This window comes from Myxocyprinus asiaticus, chromosome 15, assembly GCF_019703515.2.
Source record: "Myxocyprinus asiaticus isolate MX2 ecotype Aquarium Trade chromosome 15, UBuf_Myxa_2, whole genome shotgun sequence".
In the NCBI taxonomy this organism is placed as follows: Eukaryota; Metazoa; Chordata; class Actinopteri; order Cypriniformes; family Catostomidae; genus Myxocyprinus; species Myxocyprinus asiaticus.
The window spans coordinates 25,149,504-25,169,093 of NC_059358.1; the positions used below are offsets into that span (position 1 = coordinate 25,149,504).

At 44.6% G+C, this 19,590-nt stretch overlaps 1 protein-coding gene across 5 annotated transcripts in view; it reads left to right on the plus strand.

Annotated features, from left to right (window-relative positions):
* The window catches only part of LOC127452427 (basal cell adhesion molecule-like), a 115,097-nt gene that overhangs the window by 57,305 nt on the left and 38,202 nt on the right, over positions 1-19,590 (plus strand). For all 5 annotated transcript variants that reach the window (XR_007899265.1, XR_007899264.1, XM_051717856.1 and 2 more), the window contains exons 2-3: positions 15,369-15,496; positions 15,749-15,962. Coding sequence is in view for 3 of the 5 variants with exons in the window: in XM_051717856.1 (XP_051573816.1) it covers positions 15,369-15,496; positions 15,749-15,962 (342 nt within the window). In the remaining 2 variants the exon portion in view is untranslated. The remainder of the gene's footprint in view (positions 1-15,368; positions 15,497-15,748; positions 15,963-19,590) is intronic.

Consider the following 19,590-nt stretch of genomic DNA (forward strand, 5'->3'; position numbering starts at 1 on the left):
GGGGTCACTCTTGGGAGCCCCAAACACCTTTGCTTTTTTGAAAAAAAAGCCAATGAGAATTGGTGAGTGGAATTTGCATGCCACTCCCCTGGACATACGGGTATAAAAGGAGCTGGTATGCAACCACTCATTCAGGTTTTGTGCTGAGGAGCCGAGACCAGGTCCTGGCCATTTCAGCGGGTAGTTCAGCATTGTGGCAAGAGGGACACAACGTCTCGTTCCCTCCATCAGGGAACGGAGGTTACGAAAGTAACCAGGACGTTCCCTATCTGTCACTCACTCGACGTTGTGTCGATGTAGTGACACTAGGGGTCTCTATACAAAACGCCACAACTAGCTGAACTGTGTTACTTGAACTGGCGGTGTGTGACGGGCAGACTGCTGTGTGCCTCGTAGCCAGTGCACCAGGCCATCACGTAACCTCCCCCAATGCTCTTATGAGCGTTGAATGGTCCATCAGGAACAAGTCGACTGCCCAACTACAGGGACAGGCTAGCCCAGCCGAGGCCTCTTTTCCCTCTCTTTTCTCCCCAAAAAGAGTGGAATTTGTTAACTGACTGGGAGCCATAAGTGTCTGCGTTGGGGGGTGTCCCTCCCAAGGGCAAGACACCGCTGAGACCACAACCTGCCCAAAAAGAGGGGGTATTTTGAGTAGAATACGTCACATGGTCTTACCGAGTCTTGTCAGAAGTATGTCATGTGGAGAGGTCCCATGGTAGGTCCTACCCGAAGGGGGAGGAGTTTCTACAGAGCATGGCGACCGGGGGCAGAGGGGCCTCTGCCCAAGGAAAATGCAGTTTTCCGCCAGGTAAACGATTTTGCGGAAGATATCACATGGGGTCACCTTCGGGGAACCAGCACATGTGGAGCACCTACCTCAGTACAGGGGCTCATTAGCTCCCATACTGGGCCGGTCAGTGAGTTTCTCTGCAAACTCAACTGCCAGAGGGCTAAGGAGGAAAGTCATCCAGGGATCACAGTTTGTGAACACAACTGGGAGTCAAGAGCACACATCTTCACCTCAAGGGAGGGGAAAGGCATTATGCGCAAGCGGTACACCCGGCCAGTTGTCCCGGAACTTACCTGCTCGTGCCTGCCAATACACGGGACGAGACCGGCTCAACCTGGAGATTGTAGAACCTTGCAAAGGTGTTGGGTGTTGCCCAGCCTGCTGCTCTGCAGATGTCTGCCAAAGAGGTGCCACTGGCCAGTGCCCAGGAGGCTGCCACACTCCTGGTGGAGTGGGCTCATAACCCTGCAGGGGGTGGCACATCCTGAGCCTGATATGCCATCGTGATGGCGTCGATGACCCAGTGGGCGATCCTCTGTTTGGAGACAGTGCTTCCTTTCCACTGTCCACCAAAGCAAACAAAGTGCTGCTCGGAGCTTCTAAGGCTCTGCGTGCGATCCAAATAGATTCATAAAGCTCGCACCGGACACAGCAACGCCAAGGCTGGGTCTGCCTCCTCCTGGGGCAGCGCTTGCAGGTTCACCACCTGATCCCTAAAAGGAGTCGTGGGAACCTTGGGCACATCGCCCGGTCGGGGTCTCAGGATCACGTGAGAGTAACCCGGACCGAACTCCAGGCACAGTTCGCTGACAGGGAACGCTGCAGATCCCTTACCCTTTTGATGGAAGTGAGCACAGTCAGGAGGGCAGTCTTCAAAGAGAGTGCCTTAAGCTCAGCTGACTCCAAGGGCTCAAAGGGAGCTCCCTGTATACCCCGAGGCTCGGTCTGGAGGGATTCAACCTCCTAGCGCCCCTCAGGAACCTGATGATCAAGTCGTGCTTCCCCAAATACTTACCATCTACTGTATCGTGATGAGCCGAAATAGCGGCTACATACACCTTCAGGGTGGAGGGGACAGCCACCCCTCAAAGTCAAAGCCTCTGCGTCCAACTGGATGAGCCCGCTCTCTGATGCAGCGCTCGATAACTCTTCTTCTTCCCGGGCTCTGAACGAGATGTCGACTCGCCCTGAGACGAGTCTGCGATCTCGTCCGAGCGCCCGACCGGGGCGGAGGTGGTCCCATTGAGGTCCCCAAATCACCCCCAGTGCTAACCGGCACGGCCTCATACCCGTAGGTAGAAGGACCGAGGCGGGGAGCCGCTGGGGTGGTTTGCTTTCTTACAAATGCAAGCCGTGACCGCAATGTTGCCATGGTCGTGTTCTCGCAATGAGGACAAGACCTATCCACGGACGATGTCTCCGCGTGTGCAGCGCCCAGACACGTAAGACAGGGATAGTGGCCGTCAGAAGCAGAGAGATAACGACCACAACCAGGAATAACACACAAACGGAAAGGCATCTTTAAAAAGACGTTCCGTGTGTGCCGCTCTTTTAGAAAGAAAATATACTCTTTTTAGAATATACTCTTTTAGTTGTTTCTGCCGAAGTGCCCAGGGGCGTTCTCTGCACTCCACGGGGAACAAAATTATTTCAAACTGTAAATCATGCCAAAATTCTGTGGGACCCAAAAGTTAAACCTAAAGGGATTTTTGGAGGGCATTTAAATATTAGAAGTGTTGTGTCTAAGACTGAGCAAATTGAGCAATTGTTAATGAACTCAAATCTTGATTATTTGTGTCTTTCTGAAACATGGTTGACTCCAGCAACTCCGTTAAGTGTTTTTAATGTGCAAGGTTATAATATATATAGATGCGATCGTGAGTCTGGAAAGGGAGGTGGGGTTATGAGTTATGTTAAAGAGGATATTCGGTGTAAGCAAATCAAAGCACTCAGAGACATGCCGGAATGTGTTGGTTAACATCATGCTTTCTTCAGAAATGTCCTTTGCTATAATTGTTTTGTATAGACCTCCATCTGCTAAGGAGGATTTTTATGATCAGCTCTCTAAGGTTCTTAAAAAGTGTGATGCTAATGAAATAATTTTAATGGGAGATTTTAAATATTAATTGGCTAGATAAAAGAGGTAGAAAAAAAATAAAGTTAGTTATTAGTAAGTTTCACTTGACCCAAGTTGTAAAAAGGGCAACACATATAACAAAATTATCTCAAACCTTGATAGATTTAGTTTTTTCAAATAAAGTAGATTGTATATTAAAAACGTATAACTTATTAACAGGTTTGTCGGATCATAATCTTACACTAGTTGTAAGAACATTTTTAAAACTCGGTACAGACACTTAGCCAAAACAAATGGAAATTTTAAAAATCCTTATATATCAAAGAGAAATGTAGAATTATTTGTAATGAATGGAAGCAATTGGATTGGAATGATGTAATTCAAGGTAAAAATAGTCAGACATCCTGTGAAGATTTTATGGAAGTGTTTCAGCAACTAAATAAATACTCTAAAGTAACAACTATGAAGAATAAACGTATGCAGTCTTTACCATGGTTGAATAAAGATTTGTGGCAATTAATGAAATCAAGAGATGCAGCTTTAAAAAAAATCATTAAAAACTGGTCTTAATACGGATCGTTTAGTATATAAGGGTCTTAGAAATAAAGTTACGATGGAGCTTAGGAAGGTTAAGGCAACCTTTTATTTAGATATTATTAAACAGGCGAAGGGTAATACTAAAGTGATTTGGCAATTTATAGATAAACTAACAGGCAAAGGACATTGAAACCATGGAGTTGGAGAGATTAAGATAGATGGGATGCTTCAAAATGATAGATCTATAATAGCAGAGTATTTTAATAATTATTTTATTGAGTCTGCTAATAAATTAGGTGGGAATTTCACTGAATCTCAATTATCTGAGGATTGGAATAGTAGTGGAATATTGAATGATAATTTAATGTTAAATTTTAAGGAAATAGATGAGACAACAGTTAATAAAATTATTTTATCATTAACAAACTCAAAGGCAAAAGATAGTTGGGGAATTAATAGTGAGGTCATTAAAAAAACAAGGATAGTTTAATTACTCCTATAACTTATATTATAAACCAGTCAGTGAAAGAGAGTGTATTCCCTAGAGTTTTTAAAACAGCTGTGGTAACTCCATTATTTAATACCTGTCAGTATTCTCCCGATAATCTCAAAAGTGTTGGAAAAATGGATTGCTGAGCAGCTAGTAGAGCATCTAAAAAATGCTAATTTATTACATCCAATGCAATTTGGTTTTCGTGTGAATTATTCTACCGAAACTGCTTGTTGTTACTTTATAGAAACTATTAAGATTAAATTAGATAAAGGCGGGACAGTGGGAGCAGTGTTTTTAGATCTTCGTAAGGCCTTTGACACAGTTAACCATTCCATACTTCTTACTAAGTTACTGAATTATGGATTATCTTCTAGTGTGTTAAGTTGGATAAAATCTTATCTGATGGAACGTACTCAGTGTGTTATGGTTAACAATATATTATCTCAACCCAAATCATGTAATTTGGGAGTCCCTCAAGGATCAATACTGGGGCCACTGTTATTTAGCCTGTATATAAATGATCTTCCATCTGTGTGTGATGATGAAGGTATTTTGATGTATGCAGATGATGCTGTCATATATGCACATGGTAGTAATGCAGATCAAGTAGCAACAAAGCTCTCATGTATAATGCAAAAAGTTTCACTTTGGCTTAAGTCCTCAGATCTTACATTGAATACACAAAAAATTGTAACCATGTATTTTAAGTATGTTTATGTTGATGGTCAGAAGTTAAATAATGTACAAGAAGTGAAATATTTAGGGGTTATGTTGGATTCAACTCTTTCTTTTAAAAAACATATTAAAAAAAATGAGTAGTACATTTAAATATAATATAGCGACGTTTAGACATATTAGAAACTCTCTTACTTACGAGGCATCATGGATTTATTTGAATAAATATGATATGCATTGATATTTTCCCATATTAAATACTGTATTTCTTGTTGGTCACAAGCAAACGAGATAACTTTAAAGCCTATTATATCACTTTATAAACATGCTATAAAAGTATTAGATAGGAGATCTTTGCTGTACCATCATTGCGGTATATTAAGTAAATACAAGTTATTAAGCTTTGAAAATGTAATTGTCTATTCAAATGTTAGGTTTGTTTTTAAAATAGTTCATAACATTGCTTCTCCCCCTTTTAAAAGAATTGTACATCTTTGCTCAGAACAGATGACAAGGGTTTCTAGATCTACTGCAAGGAGAGATTGCAGAATTCCTAAAAGAAATTCTGCATTTGCACAATCAGCTTTTTCATATAAGGCAATTAAAGAATGGAATAAGCTACCCAATGATCTTAAAATTTGTGTAGATTTTTATACGTTCTTCAGAAATGTAAAAATTGGCTTTCAGGACTTCAAACTTGTCATCATTAATTTTGTACGATGTTAGTATTTTACTGTTAATGTATATGTATGTGTGTGTGTATGTACATACATTTGCATGTTTTTTTATCTATAGTATTTTATTTACCTACCCAGGGACTGCAGATGGAAATTAGCTAGTATCTAAATCTGGTGCAAAGCATCTCTTCTCTTGTGAGATTAATGTTTTTTGTGCATGGTCCCTGACAAATAAATGAATAAAATAAGTAAATGAATGCATACTGTATACTGTATATATAAAGAAAGGTAATGAAAGAGCACACCAAAAAGGAAAAGACTGAAAAAGACAGACATTGAGGGTTGAAGTGAAAAGGCAGCTGTCTCTTTTCACCGTGAATGTCTGCTCTCCCACTATGTGTGAGTGTGTATGTATGATTGAGTCTGTGTGTATGTGAAGTATAGTATTCTGCTAGCTCTTGAGGCAGAACTTCAGTGGGACTGTATGACAGCAGACTTTGACTGTGGCAGTTCTCCATCTCTGTGAAGTTCACAACGACTGGCCCAGTTCTGTCTAGAACTCTCTTACCACCAGCTGACATCATGTATCCGGTACTGATATGATCCACCCATGTGAAAACTGCCTTGCACTCTCTTGACTTGTCAAAATGCAGTATTCCAGCCTGATGCGGTTCATAAATACTGAATGTGAGGGTGTGTATGAGTGTGTGTACAGTCTTCTCAGTGTGAGTGTCTGTCGATGTGTCTGCTGCACACAGTCAGGATGTCTCCTGTCCATCTGTCTCTCTCCGCTCATCAGGCTTGCTCACTTTCTTCCTTTAAATCCGATTATCTTTCCCTCTGCGACGACCACTTGCTGTTACTCGCACACACCGCGTGTGCCCTTGACCGTGCCCCACCCAGCCCCTGCTGAGGTGGAGAATGAACAGAGGAGCCACTAATTGCCCATTAATTGCCCCTCTGTCTGTCCAGCTGATCCCCTAGGCAGACAGAAGTGGTGAGAGTTGGAATTGGGGTGGGAGTTTTTAATAGAAGGATTAATTGTTTAATCATGGGGCAGCGCTTGCAGGTTCACCACCTGGTCCCTAAAAGGGGTGGTGGGAACCTTGGGCACATAGCCCGGTCGGGGTCTCAGGATCACGTGAGAGTAACCCAGACCGAACTCCAGGCACGTTTCACTGACAGAGAACGCTTGCAGGTATCCTACCCTCTTGATGGAAGTAAGCGCAGTCAGGAGGGCAGTCTTCAAGGAGAGTGCCTTAAGCGCGGCTGACTGCAAAGGCTCAAAGGGGGCTCTCTGTAGACCCTGAAGAACTACAGAGAGGTCCCATGAGGGAACGAGGCGCGGTCTGGAGGGATTCAGCCTCCTGGCGCCTCTTAGGAACCTGAAGATCAGGTCGTGCTTCCCTAAGGACTTACCGTTGACTGCGTCGTGATGTGCTGCTATGGCGGCAACGTACACCTTCAAGGTGGAGGGGGGGCTGTCGCGAGGAGCGTGCGGTCCATGAAACACGTCTGGATGGGCCAGTAGGGTGCTACTAGGATGACCTGCTCCTCATCCTCCCTGACCTTGCACAGGGTCTGTGCAAGTAGGCTCACAGAGGGAAACGCATATTTGCACAGGCCAGGGGACCAGCTGTGTGCCAGCGCATCTATGCCGAGGGGAGCCTCAGTGAGGGTGTACCAGAGCGGGCAGTGGGAGGATTCTTGGGAGGCGAACAGGTCCACCTGTGCCCGTCCGAATCGACACCAAATCAGCTGGACCACCTGAGGGTGGAGTCTCCACTCTCCTCTGAGGGTAACCTGCCGTGACAGCGCATCCGCTGTAGTGTTGAGGTTGCCCGGGATGTGAGTGGCTCGCAGTGACTTGAAGTGCTGCTGACTCCAGAGGAGGATACAGCGGGCGAGTTGTGACATACAACGAGAGTGCAGACCACCTTGGCGGTTGACATATGCTACCGTTGCCGTGTTGTCTGTCCGAACTAACACGTGCTTGCCCTGGATCAACGGCCGAAACCTCCGCAGGGCGAGCAGAATTGCCAACAACTCGAGGCAGTTGATGTGCCAATGCAGTCGCGGGCCCGTCCACAGGCCGGCGGCTGCATGCCCATTGCAAACAGTGCCCCAGCCCGTTTTGGAGGCATCTGTCGTGACAACGACGCACCTGGAGACCAGTTCTAGAGGAACACCTGCTTGTAGAAACGAGAGGTTGGTCCAAGGGCTGAAAAGACGGTGACAGACTGGCGTGATGACCACGCGATGTGTCCCGTGGTGCCATGCCCATCTTGGGACTCAAGTCTGAAGCCAGTGCTGAAGCGGTCTTATATGCATCAACCCGAGCGGGGTGGCTACTGCCGAGGATGCCATATGCCCCAGGAGCCTCTGAAAAAGTTTCAGTGGAGCCGCTGTTTTCTGTTTGAACGCCTTCAAACAGGCCTGCACTGACTGGGCGCACTCGTTCGTAAGGCGCGCCGTCAAAGAGAAAAGTGATGCTCTGAACCGGGAGGAGCTTGCTCTTATCCCAGTTGACCCGAAACCCTAGTCAGCTGAGGTGTGAGAGCACCAAGTCCCTGTGTGCGCACAACATGTCCCGTGAGTGAGCTAGGATTAGCCAGTCGTCAAGATAGTTGAGAATGCGAATGCCCACCTCCCTTAACAGGGCAAGGGCAGCCTCTGCGACCTTCGTGAAGATGCGAGGAGACAGGGACAGGCCGAAAGGGAGGACTTTGTACTGATACGCCTGACACTCGAGTGCAAACCGCTGGTAGGGTCTGTGTCGAGGAAGGATCAAGACGTGGACGTACGCGTCCTTCAGGTCTACCGCCGCGAACCAATCTTGATGCCGGACACTCGCCAGAATGCGTTTTTACGTCAGCATCTTGAACGGGAGTCTGTGTAAGGCCCGGTTCAGTACTCGCAGGTCCAAGATTGGCTGCAACCTGTACGATGAAGTAGGGGCTGTAAAACCCCTTCTTCATCTCGGCTGGAGGGACAGGTTCTATCACGCCCTTCCGTAGGACGGTAGCAATCTCCGCGCGCAAGGTAGCAGCATTTTTGTTCTTGACCAAGGTGAAGTGAATACGGCTGAACCTGGGTGGGCTCCTGGCGAACTGATCGCGATGTATTGGAAAGCGCAAGCCACGCATCCAAGTTCCACGCAAGGGGGACCAAGGGGACAACGTCGTCGGACGTACCGGCAGGTGGGGCGGAGCTTGAGGTTTCACACCACGTCGTGGCCGTGGAGACTGCCACATCGGGGGCGGCTGTGTGCCACAGCTGGGCGCTCAGGGGTGGAAAGACCACTGCTGGAGCACCAATCCTGCAAGGATAAACCTGTGGACGGTGGTCGTGCTGACGACCGTGCACACCAGGTATGTGAGCCAGGGAGGAAGGAAACCACTCTTTTGCTGAACTGTTGGGTACCGCAGCCACTTGGGCATGCGGCGAAATCAAACAAAAAGGCAATAAAAGATTTTCCACCCGGTCTTCGTACCAGCTCCAGGTGAGTGGGTTCCTTCGTCCTTGGATTGCCCGTCTCAGGGGCGCTTTGACGACCTCCGTGGGTTCTTAGGCACCGACTGTGTGACGGGTGGCATCTGCTTCCTGCGGTGGGCTCCACGCCGGGGCCGGGCCGAAGGAGCGGGCTGTGGCGGAGCCAGTGCAGTCACCGCGGGGGACACCCTTGGCGATGAGCAGACGGGGTGCGGGATCTTGAGCCGCGCCAGGGCAGGAAATGGGGGCAGCAAGAAACCGTGTCTTGTTGGCCTCACCCATCTCGACCAGGTTGAGCCAAAGGTGGCGCTCCTGGATCACTAATGTGGCCATCGTCTGCCCGAGAGACCGTGATCTTCGTCCCATGGAGAGCGAGGTCGGTCGCCAAGCGCAGTTCCTGCATCAAATCTGGGGCGGAACTACCCTCGTGCAGTTCTTTCAACGCCTTGGCTTGGTGGACCTGCAGGAGAGCCATGGCGTGCAGGGCAGAGGCGGCTTGTCCAGCAGCGCTGTAGGTTTTAGCCGTCAGGGACGACGTGAGCCTAAAGGGCTTGGACGGGAGCTTAGGGCGTCCACGCCAGGTGGCGGCGCTCTGCAGGCATAGGTGCACTGCGAGCGCCTTATCCACCGGGGGAATCGCCGTATAGCCCCTGGCCACCCTGCCATCGAGAGTAGTGAGACCGGGGGAACTTCGGAATCGGGCCGGGCAGTATGTCCGTCATTTCGGCATCAGCCTGTGACTGGGCAATCGTCCCCGAGGGGGGGAGCCCAGCTGAGGCTTCTGCGTCCGACTGGACAAGCCAGCTCACCGATGCTGCGCTCGAGAGCTCATCATCTTCACGAGCTCCGAACAAGAAGCCAGACTCGCCATGAGACGAGCCGGCGAACTCATCCGGAAGCCCGACTGGGGCAGACGAGCGTGCTGGGGAATGGGAGGTCCGCGGGGGGATACCCAGCGGAGGCGATCCCATTGGGGTCCCCAAATCGCCCCCAGTGCTAGCCGCGCTGGCCTCATACCCGTAGGTAGAAGCAAGCCGCGACCGCAACATTGCCATGGTCATGTTCTCGCAATGAGAACATGAACCATCCACAAACGCTGCCTTCGTGTGGGTCGCGCCCAGACACGAAAGACAGCGATCATGACCATCCGAAGTTGAGAGATAACGACCGCAACCAGGAATAACACACAATCGGAAAGGCATCTTTAAAAAGACGTTCCGTGTGTGCCGCTCTTTTAGAGAAATATACTCTTTTAGAGGAAAAGCTCTTTCAGAAAATATACTCTCTTTGTTTTCTGCCGAAGCGCCCAGGGGCGTTCTCTGCAGTGCACCAGTGCAGAGGGAGAAGCCGCTGAAATGCGCTGTCAGATCCAGCAGAGGTGAATGAACAGTAGAATTCAGCTCAATGAGCATGACCGTTCGGCTCCGAAGAGAAAATCTGAATGAGTGGTTGCATACCAGCTCCTTTTATACCCGTATGTCTGGGGGAGTGGCATGCAAATACCACTCGCCAATTTTCATTGGTCTTTTATCAAAGACCAAAGGTGTCTCGGGCTCCCAAGAGTGACCCCTAGTGTCACTACAGCGACACAACGTCGAGTGAGTGACAGATAGGGAACTGAAATTACGTGCTTCATTACACATCTGGCTGCAGTTTTCAAGTGATATGTCCAGTGGGGGGCACCAAAACTGAGCAAAATGAGGTTGTAATCAGACAAGGTTTTTAAGGTGAATTTTAGGTGGAGGTTTTAATAAGTAAAACATACCTCTCTAACCTAAAACTTTACCCTAAACCTAACCAATAGTGTCTGAAAATATAAATGAGAGTTTAACAAAACAGACATCCTTACCCTTAACCAACACCCAACCAACAGTGTTTTAAAATGCAAATTCGAAATAAAGAAAACACACATTAACTGAAGTAACCAAGTCATTTTGTGTAACTTCTATGCCACTTTCGTTTTGTGCGTCTTTGGCTGGAATCAAACCACAGCCACTGAGCTCAAAGTCCATCACTCTATCAGGTGAGCTACCAAGCAAGCTAATGACATTGGAATAAGTGTGTATATGTAGGCGAGTCTGTAATACAAGTGTTAAAATATTTAGTTTTTCAAATCATGTGTTAAAGTAAACGTGTTTTGATATCATAACATAGGGGGATGAGTAATAGAGTGAAAAGTAAGCTTTTGTAAGATCAAAATCAGCAATTGTACTTGTGATTTTTGTGACAATGATTAAACCACACAGTTGTTGTAGTGCCTGTCGTGTTCATTTCAGCAGGAAACCGCAGCAAAACATAGAAGCAGCACGTCAGATTGCAAAAATTTATATAAAGTAACGTTCATTATATGAGACCATCTATTTAGACCTTATTGATTGTAGCACATATTTGATTTTTGATGGGAATGAAAATGAAGTTGTGATGGATAGACTTACAGACCCCGTTTCCACCTGGTATTAAGATGCGTCTTGGGTGATCCGATCACATATGGTCAGGTGAGACACATCGTTGTTTACACCTGGTCATTTAAATGCGTCTTCTGTGAACACTTGTGATCGGATTTGGAGGGGAGGGACTCTGTTTCATGACCACATACATCAATCAGTATGTCAGTGTGTTCCTGCATGATAATAAACCGCAACAAAGTCAGAAAAGACAAAGAAAGTGCAGAACAAAATGGTGCGCTATTTCTCCCTGATGCAGCTGAAATTTAATCTAAGCAAAAATCATCATTTCAAGCAGAATTGTCTGTTATTTTAGCAGATTCGTCGTATTAACCTGAGCTGCAGATGTTTGTGCTTCTAATAAGTGTCCATGCGTGTTCATATCGAACACACTGAAGAAGATCCGGGAAGTTCTCATGCTTGTGTGTGTATCCGCTTTTTAAAATGTTCTGATCTGATGGTTATTTCCTTTTAAAACCGCTTGTAAAGGGCAAAGTTTAAACTCTTGTTTTAGCGCAGCGGTTGATTGACAGGCGAGGGACGCTTTGCTGCACTGCTGCCGGGACACATACAGGACGGATTAGCGTTTACACCTCAAATGTGATGCATTCAGATGCGTTTTTGACCAAATACGAATGTGGTTTTTGTGATCCGATCACAAAACATTTTAGACATGGGTGTATTTAGTGCTGACCACATGTGATCCAATGACCAAAAATCTTAATACCAGGTGGAAACAGGGTCACAGTTTCTTCAATGGGTTATACTGTTGTTTAAATTGGTGTTGATCATTCAGCTTGTGAAACATTGAAAAAAATATATATATTTCCAAAAATTTTCATTTGACAAAAAGCTCCAGAAAATGCGATTGTGAAAATTAGATTTGGTTTAGAACATTTATACAGCTGCAGTGCATGCCGTTGAAGCCTCACCGCCTCGTTTTCATTCCTAAATCAAAATCAAACATGCCACCACTCTGAATAAGGTGTATTCTATAAAATGAAAGTCAATTGTGAATTGTACTATCAAGCTCCAAAAAGGACAAAAAAGAACCATAAAAGTATCATAAAAGTAATGATAGAAGATGTATCAAAGCTATATAAAAAAGTCGGAAAACTAGAAAATGCATTTTCAACCAAACACCTTTTTGTGTGGACATGGCCTAAGAGGGACAAATAGGTTAGGGGGAAGTGAAATCAAAGGGGCCAGTAAAATGAGATGATATGAAAATGGTAGAAAAAGGAGCATTGTTTTTGTCTGACAAGTAGAAAACAGAGGAAAACTTTGTAGGGGAGAAAGAGAGATGTGCTCTGTGAATGTCAACACATTGACCTTTGAACCCACCATTCAACACTGAAGTCACTGAAGTGTGCTCTGTCAATCACCAGAGGAATGTCACACCCACTCTTTCTCACACACACACACAGAGACTCACACACACATTAAGACATACACAGGTGCTCTGAACTTTTCAGTGAGACTTTTCAATGGTAAAACCATGAAACTACTGGATATACACAAAGTTTACACTCATTATGATGTGTGTTGTCCATAACAGCTCATTCCCAGGCCATTTGTAAACATGCATATCTTGAGTATGGGCGTTAATGTTTGTGCCATGTGCTAATGTTGTGCTATAGTGTCTAATGAGGGCTGCCGCCACTCTTATTTGTTGCTCCACCTCCACAGGGATGTGAAAATACATTGCCAGAAATCTGACTGTACATGAGATTGAGCGGAATACAGAGAAACTGATGACTGTGGGGATGCTCAAACTAGCGAACAGAGCCACAGTATTTACACGTTTCGACAAAATAAACCTACAAATTACTTAGGCCTACTTATAGTTGTCTTGTATATCCATATTAAGCTGGGTAATAAGTATTTTAACATAAAAAAATATATACATTTTAGTTTTACCTGAAAGTGCATTAGCCTGACTGGAACTCTATCATGTATGTGCACTGTATGATTGTAACAGACACTTTACTGGATGTACAGTAGATGTGCGGCTGAGTTCTGTTAATGCAAAACTCTTCTACTAAAACTGTCGCTCTGGATCTGACTAGCACGTTTTGGTTCCTCTGTTGTGCTGATTCAGTTTTAAGGAAGCGTGCAGCCTCTCTTCATTTCAGTGTTTGTGCAAAGCTCAGTAATTAGCTCCCATCTGAACTTGGCAAGTTCTAGTCCCTCTCATGCAGCTGTCACGGATGCAGAGACAGGACCCAAACACAGAGGTAAAAATAAAGGGATTTATAAAAACAAAGGATAAATCCAACACAAACTCCCACAAGGGAGAAAAAACAAACATAAACTACCCTATAGTGGTAATAGACAATCCAGGCTGGGGCAGAGGAGAACGCGACACAGGACCGACCGGACCGATCTGGGACGAAACCGGACCGACAAACAGGACCGACATAGCGGAACAAGCAAGACTGGGGACAAGACAAACTGGCACTGGAAAGCACACATGAGGAGACTAAAATAGGGAGAGAAATCAAATGGGTTAACAAGGGACAGGTGAGGCAAATTAACTAAAAATAAGCAAACAAGGAGGCAGGGTATGACGTAAGACAGAGAGACACGTGGCAATATACAGAAACAAAACAAAGTCTCTTACAAGACAACAAAACGTCCAAATGGCATGAGCGCATATCGGCAAAACAATAAGGCAATATAAGCCCATGGCAACCGACCAACAAGACGAGAGAATGCGTAGCAATGCCAGACAAAGCGATACCATGCATTCGCGTACATCACGAGGCAAACGGCATGTGATGCACGCAACAGGCGACAAAAACAAGACAGGACACCTGTGCAAAGTTCAGCTACACACACTTCTGACACCATAGAATGAAGTGACCGAACCTCAGCACAACATGAAGCCAGCTCGCAACCCGGGTGCTCAATGCGACGCGAGGCGCACCCGTGTTCGCGAGAGACAGACAAACTATTGATGCGATGTGCATGCTGCCAAGATGACATAAGCACGATCAATAACAGACAGACATAGAGCATGAGTGTCTGGATCCTGACACAGACCGAACCAGACAGGAAGTCAGGATCAAGACACCATACTCCAGACATGAAACAAGAGAGACCGAAGAGCGCACAGCAGGAAATACAACCGAAACTGTGCGCTCACATAAATATAGACAACGAAACACAAGACAGACATGGGACGATGATGCCACGGTCCTGTCAGACAAAAACCCAGACTGACAGAGTGACAGGACCGTGACAGCAGCCTGTACAACACACACACCAATACAGTGGACTTGAGCTGTTTGTTTGGGTTCCTTGCTTTGTTGGGATTGGTGTGTGTGTGTGTGTGTGTGTGTGTGTGTGTGTTGTCTATCAGCCAGAGGGATCTCAGGAAGAGGAAGGATCCTACAACAGATTAATGTCTGTCTTGATGCCACTCTATTCCTATGATCCTTCTAAACAAAGAGACCCCCTGAGTACTATGGTTATAAGTCCGAGCCTCATATTACATACACACAATAAAGACATACATTTTTTGCCTAATCTGATTATTATGCCTTGAGAACTCAGTAGTGTGTTTGCATAACATCAATAAGAGTACATGCATTTCACTTGCTGTGTAACACTTGGCATGGAGCCCTTTACATGGTCCAAGTGCCCAATTTCATAAGAGCACATGGTTATCTAAACCAGTAGTTCTCAACTGGTGGGTAGCGACCCAAAAATAGCACTTGTGATAAGTGAAAATAATACAATGCAAATAACCATATATCATGCATGCTTAAAGAGTTAAATACATTTCAATGACTTAAAGAGCTTTTTTGTATACTTTTCTGTGATAAACAGTTTTGGAACTGTCTTGGGTCACCACTCGATATCCAATGTAAATATCGGTCCTGAAGCAAAGCCAGTTAAGAACCACTGATCTAGACTATCTCTGTCTCCTTATTTCTGTCTCTCTCTCTCTCGCTCTCTCTCTTTCTCTCTTGCAACTGGTTCTGTGCAGCTGGGCTTCATGTGACTCTGTGGCTGGTGCAGCGACAAGCCGTCTGGCAAATTATACACTGCTGCCCATCTAGCCCTCGTTCTTTTCCTCAAATAATAAATAAATAAACCTCAAATTCTCAATTAATAGTCATCATTGCTATCAAATATATAATCTTTTTTTTCTCTCTCTCTCTTGCTTTCCTTATAGTGTGTTTGGCTTCAGTCACAGTAAAGGTGACCCCAAAGGTGGAGGTGATCAAAGGAGAGAATGTCAAGCTGCCCTGCAGCTACACCATCTCTGAACCCACCAGCCAGATAGTGGTCCTGTGGCACATAGTGAGTACATTCAGACTTTATACACTTACAAAATGTTAACCTAAAAATGTGCTTCAACTGGTGTGCTTCAAAACAATTTTTTTAGGGTTATATCAGGTAGAAATAGCTCCTTTAGGTAACAATTACAGGTTACCATTTTTTAGTGTATTTAGTTCAAGCTTTTCTTATTTTATTTATCATATAACAAACTGTAACACATTATTAAATATGTTTATTTATTTTTGTTATTTTATTTTTTTACACCATTCTCAGGAGACTTCAAGTGGAAGGAAGCAAATAGCTTACAAGACTAACAAAGATTCTGGCGTTGATGCTGGCACACCATTAACAGACCGCCTAACCATAGGAGATGACTTTTCGCTCACAATCTCCCCAGTCATGGTGGAAGATGAGAGGAGCTTTTTCTGCCAAGTGAGCGGGGGACCTCTGGGGGTCTCTGAGGCTGAGACTCAGGTCAAGGTTTTCTGTAAGTCTCTCCGAATGATAATCTAGAACTCATTTATTTGACATAGACATGACAACATTAGCCTTCTGGAGATCTTGTTTTATTTGTCTGATCACAATATGTGGCAGTGTGAGCAAGAGACAGACACAGTGGGTGTGGCATCAAGCCTCGGAGAGGCATTTATTGGAAATAATAATAAAAATATGTCCATAAAGGGGGATAATAAAGTGTCCAGGGGGGGATAGTATTCATAATAAAGGTGAGATGGGGCTCCGTGAAGGGCGGGGTAGTGTCCATAGGATGGCCCAGGCATGAGCTGGGTCCGTCGGCCGCTCACGATCCCCTCCAGGGTCCACGGCACGAGGAGCGGCGTCTTTGGTGGCCTGTCTTCCCAGGCCCACGGCAGTTGTGAGGGGAAGGTGGCCCGGCATCGAGCCCATTGGCGGCGTCGCGAGCTGTTCACCCCCGGCGACTCATTAATGTGTCCGGGGGTCCGAGGAACGGGTCCGGCAGTGCATCCAACTCCGAACCCTCCCAGCTCTGGTCCTGGGTGTGCGAGGATGCCAGTGCACACGTGGAGATTTGAAGCCGGCTCTCCAAGAAAAGGTGCGATCTGCGTTTTAATGACAGTGGTGATGAAGCATTATTCCCATCAGGTGTGCTTCATTCACCGCTGTCAGAACGAGGCTTATTAATTATGCACCTCTTCTCGCTCTCCTGCCCAACTCCCATCGTGATCCTGGCTGAAGGGCAGCCCTAAGAGGCGGGGCGACGATGACGAGCCGGAGGGGCGGATCATTCCACCACAAATAGTAAACCCAATATTATGCCAAATAGTTATTGCTCTGTCGTTTTCAAGTGTGTATTTATAGAGTATAGTCCAGTTGTTATCCAAACCTAATCCATCCTCCTAACTTTATTGGTTCCACTTTATATTAGATGACTTTAACTATAATATGCTGTATAATTATTGTGTACATACTGTACATGTTTTTACACTGTACTCACATTTAGCGTGACTTGCAGCAAATGCAAATCTCACAGTAATTTCACAGAGCAACAGGTAAATACAATGGATTGTATATGTATTTTATGTATTTTTTTTAAGTACGTAGTTATTAAAGATACCTAATAAAATGTGGGACCCTTTTATTCTGTATGAAGCCTTTCATTAAATTATTTTAATATGTTCCTTGAGGTTCACTTATAAATGTAGTAAAGTTTTTTGCACAAAAAACAGTAATTCATTAAAAAAAAATGTTTTATCATTTTCCACCCTCATTCCGACCCTCTGTCAGAATCACTGGGTTTTGGTGCTGCTTCTCCTTTTAGACATGACAGTAAACGCCCACTGTTATATTTGGCTCTCTGCTTTGACTGACCTGTGATCTCTCTGTTCATCAATACCGGGCAGGGCTACTGAAGTGATAAGGTAAATTAGGCATTGATGTGTTGCTGTGGAGGTGGTTGGATACAAATATCTACCACAGTGTGACATCACAATGAGTAGGAAGTAGAGAACGAGTTGTTTTGGCAGCTTGGTTTCAACAAATGTTCTTTTTGCAGTGAGAAGGAAGTTTTGAGTTCTGAAACTTACAAATAAGTTTTTCTAGTACAATGACCAAATATATATCAAAAGATCAAGGAAAATGTTATTCCTCATGTCATGACTCCTTTAAACATTCAAAAGATAGAGTAACACTGAAAATCATTCAAAACAACCTTGAGCTGAACACACTCAAAACTGTGGAGATGATTGTGGACTTTAAGAGGAACACCCCAACACTGACCCCCCTCACCATTCTAAACAGCACTGTGGCAGCAGTGGAGTCATTCAGGATCCTGGGCACTACCATCTCACAGGACCTGAAGTGGGAGACACACATTGACTCCATTGTGAAAAAGGCCCAGCAGAGGTTGTACTTCCTTTGCCAGTTGAGGAAGTTCAACCTGCCACAGGTGCTGCTGATACAGTTCTACTCAGCAGTCATTGAGTCTGTCCTCTGCACTTCAGTAACTTTCTGGTTTGGTTCAGCTACAAAATCAGACATCAGAAGACTACAAAGGACAGTTCGGACTGCTGAGAGGATTATTGGTTGTCCCCTATACCTGCTTCAAGAACTATACAGTTCCAGAGTGAGGAAAAAGGCTGGAAAAATCACTCTGGACCCCACTCACCCTGCCCATTACCTTTTTGAACTGTTGCCTTCTGGCCGATGCTTCAGAGCTCTGAGCACCAGAACCGTTAGGCACAGGAACAGTTAAATTGCCCCATTGAGCAATAACTATGTGCAATACACAGTTTAGTCTTTTTTATATCTATCCAACACATCCAACCTCTTCTGCCATTTCATTCCTCTGAGAAAACAAAACAAAAAAAAAAAACATTTGCACTGTACATAACAGATTTGTATTTGCACTGTACATAACAGATAACAGATTTGTATTAGATTGCACTACATATGTGTATGTGTGTATGGATGTATGTGTGTGTCTGTGTGTGTGTGTATGTACGTATGTGTATAACTATTTTTTATTTTTTATTATTATCTATGTCTTGTTGCTGTTTTGTATTGTTGTGCACTGGAAGCTCCTGTCACCAAGACAAATTCCTTGTATGCGTAAGCATACTTGGCAATAAAGCTGATTCTGATTCTGATTCTGATGATAGTCCTTATTAGCTTAGTACAGTTATGTTTCCTCTGAAGACTTACTGTATGTGTCCACTCCTCTACTAATGTTGCATATTCTGAAAGGGACATATGGCCAGCTACACTTTCCCCTATTCATTAGCCCTGGGTGTTGTTTATAAGTTGCCCCAGGGTCAATTATGGCCATAAAGATTGCATTTGACACTACTGATTAATAGAGTGATTGCACTTGTCATGTTTGATGGATGTCACTTTAAAGGCTATGAGATTGAAAGAGCTGTATGCACATTTAACACTGTGCTAATGACCAGTGACCTCAGAGCAGAGCATCTTGTCCTTGCCTATCACTGATCAATGATCACCTGCAAAATGCCGGCAATAAGACCTCATGCTGAAAATCCATAAGCCAATGTCTCAAACCGTATGTAAGGAAGGAGCTTTTAATTAGTGAAGTCTGTTTTTAGGGGAAGTCTGAGAGGATGGGAAGGTTGAGGTGTGCTTTATTTAGAGTCTGCATGCTCATGTATTGCTGGTTGCCACAAAAGCAACATCCAGAACCCTGTATAGTATTAGATGTTGTAAATATGGCACATAACATCCCTTGTGTGTACCATACAATTCATAAACTAACTAAATATAAACTGACAAAATGTTACAGCATAACTGCAGCTGGAGAATTGATGACTATAAAATTGTCAACCCTGTAACCTTTCAGATGGCATGATTATATTTTGGCATGTTTAATATCAGAGGTTTCATGCCCATTGTGCAAACTCAGAATTTTGAATCAAATGGATTTTAATGTAATTTCCAAATAGATAAATACAAATATATATATATATATATATATATATATATATATATATATATATATATATATATATATTTGTTGCATGACCATTGTAAGTAAAAAAATAAAAAAGTGTTCATCCAATAAGTGTGTCAGAACTTACTCTTATATAAATTTGGTCTGTCCAGTCGGGTTACACCTTTTGCAA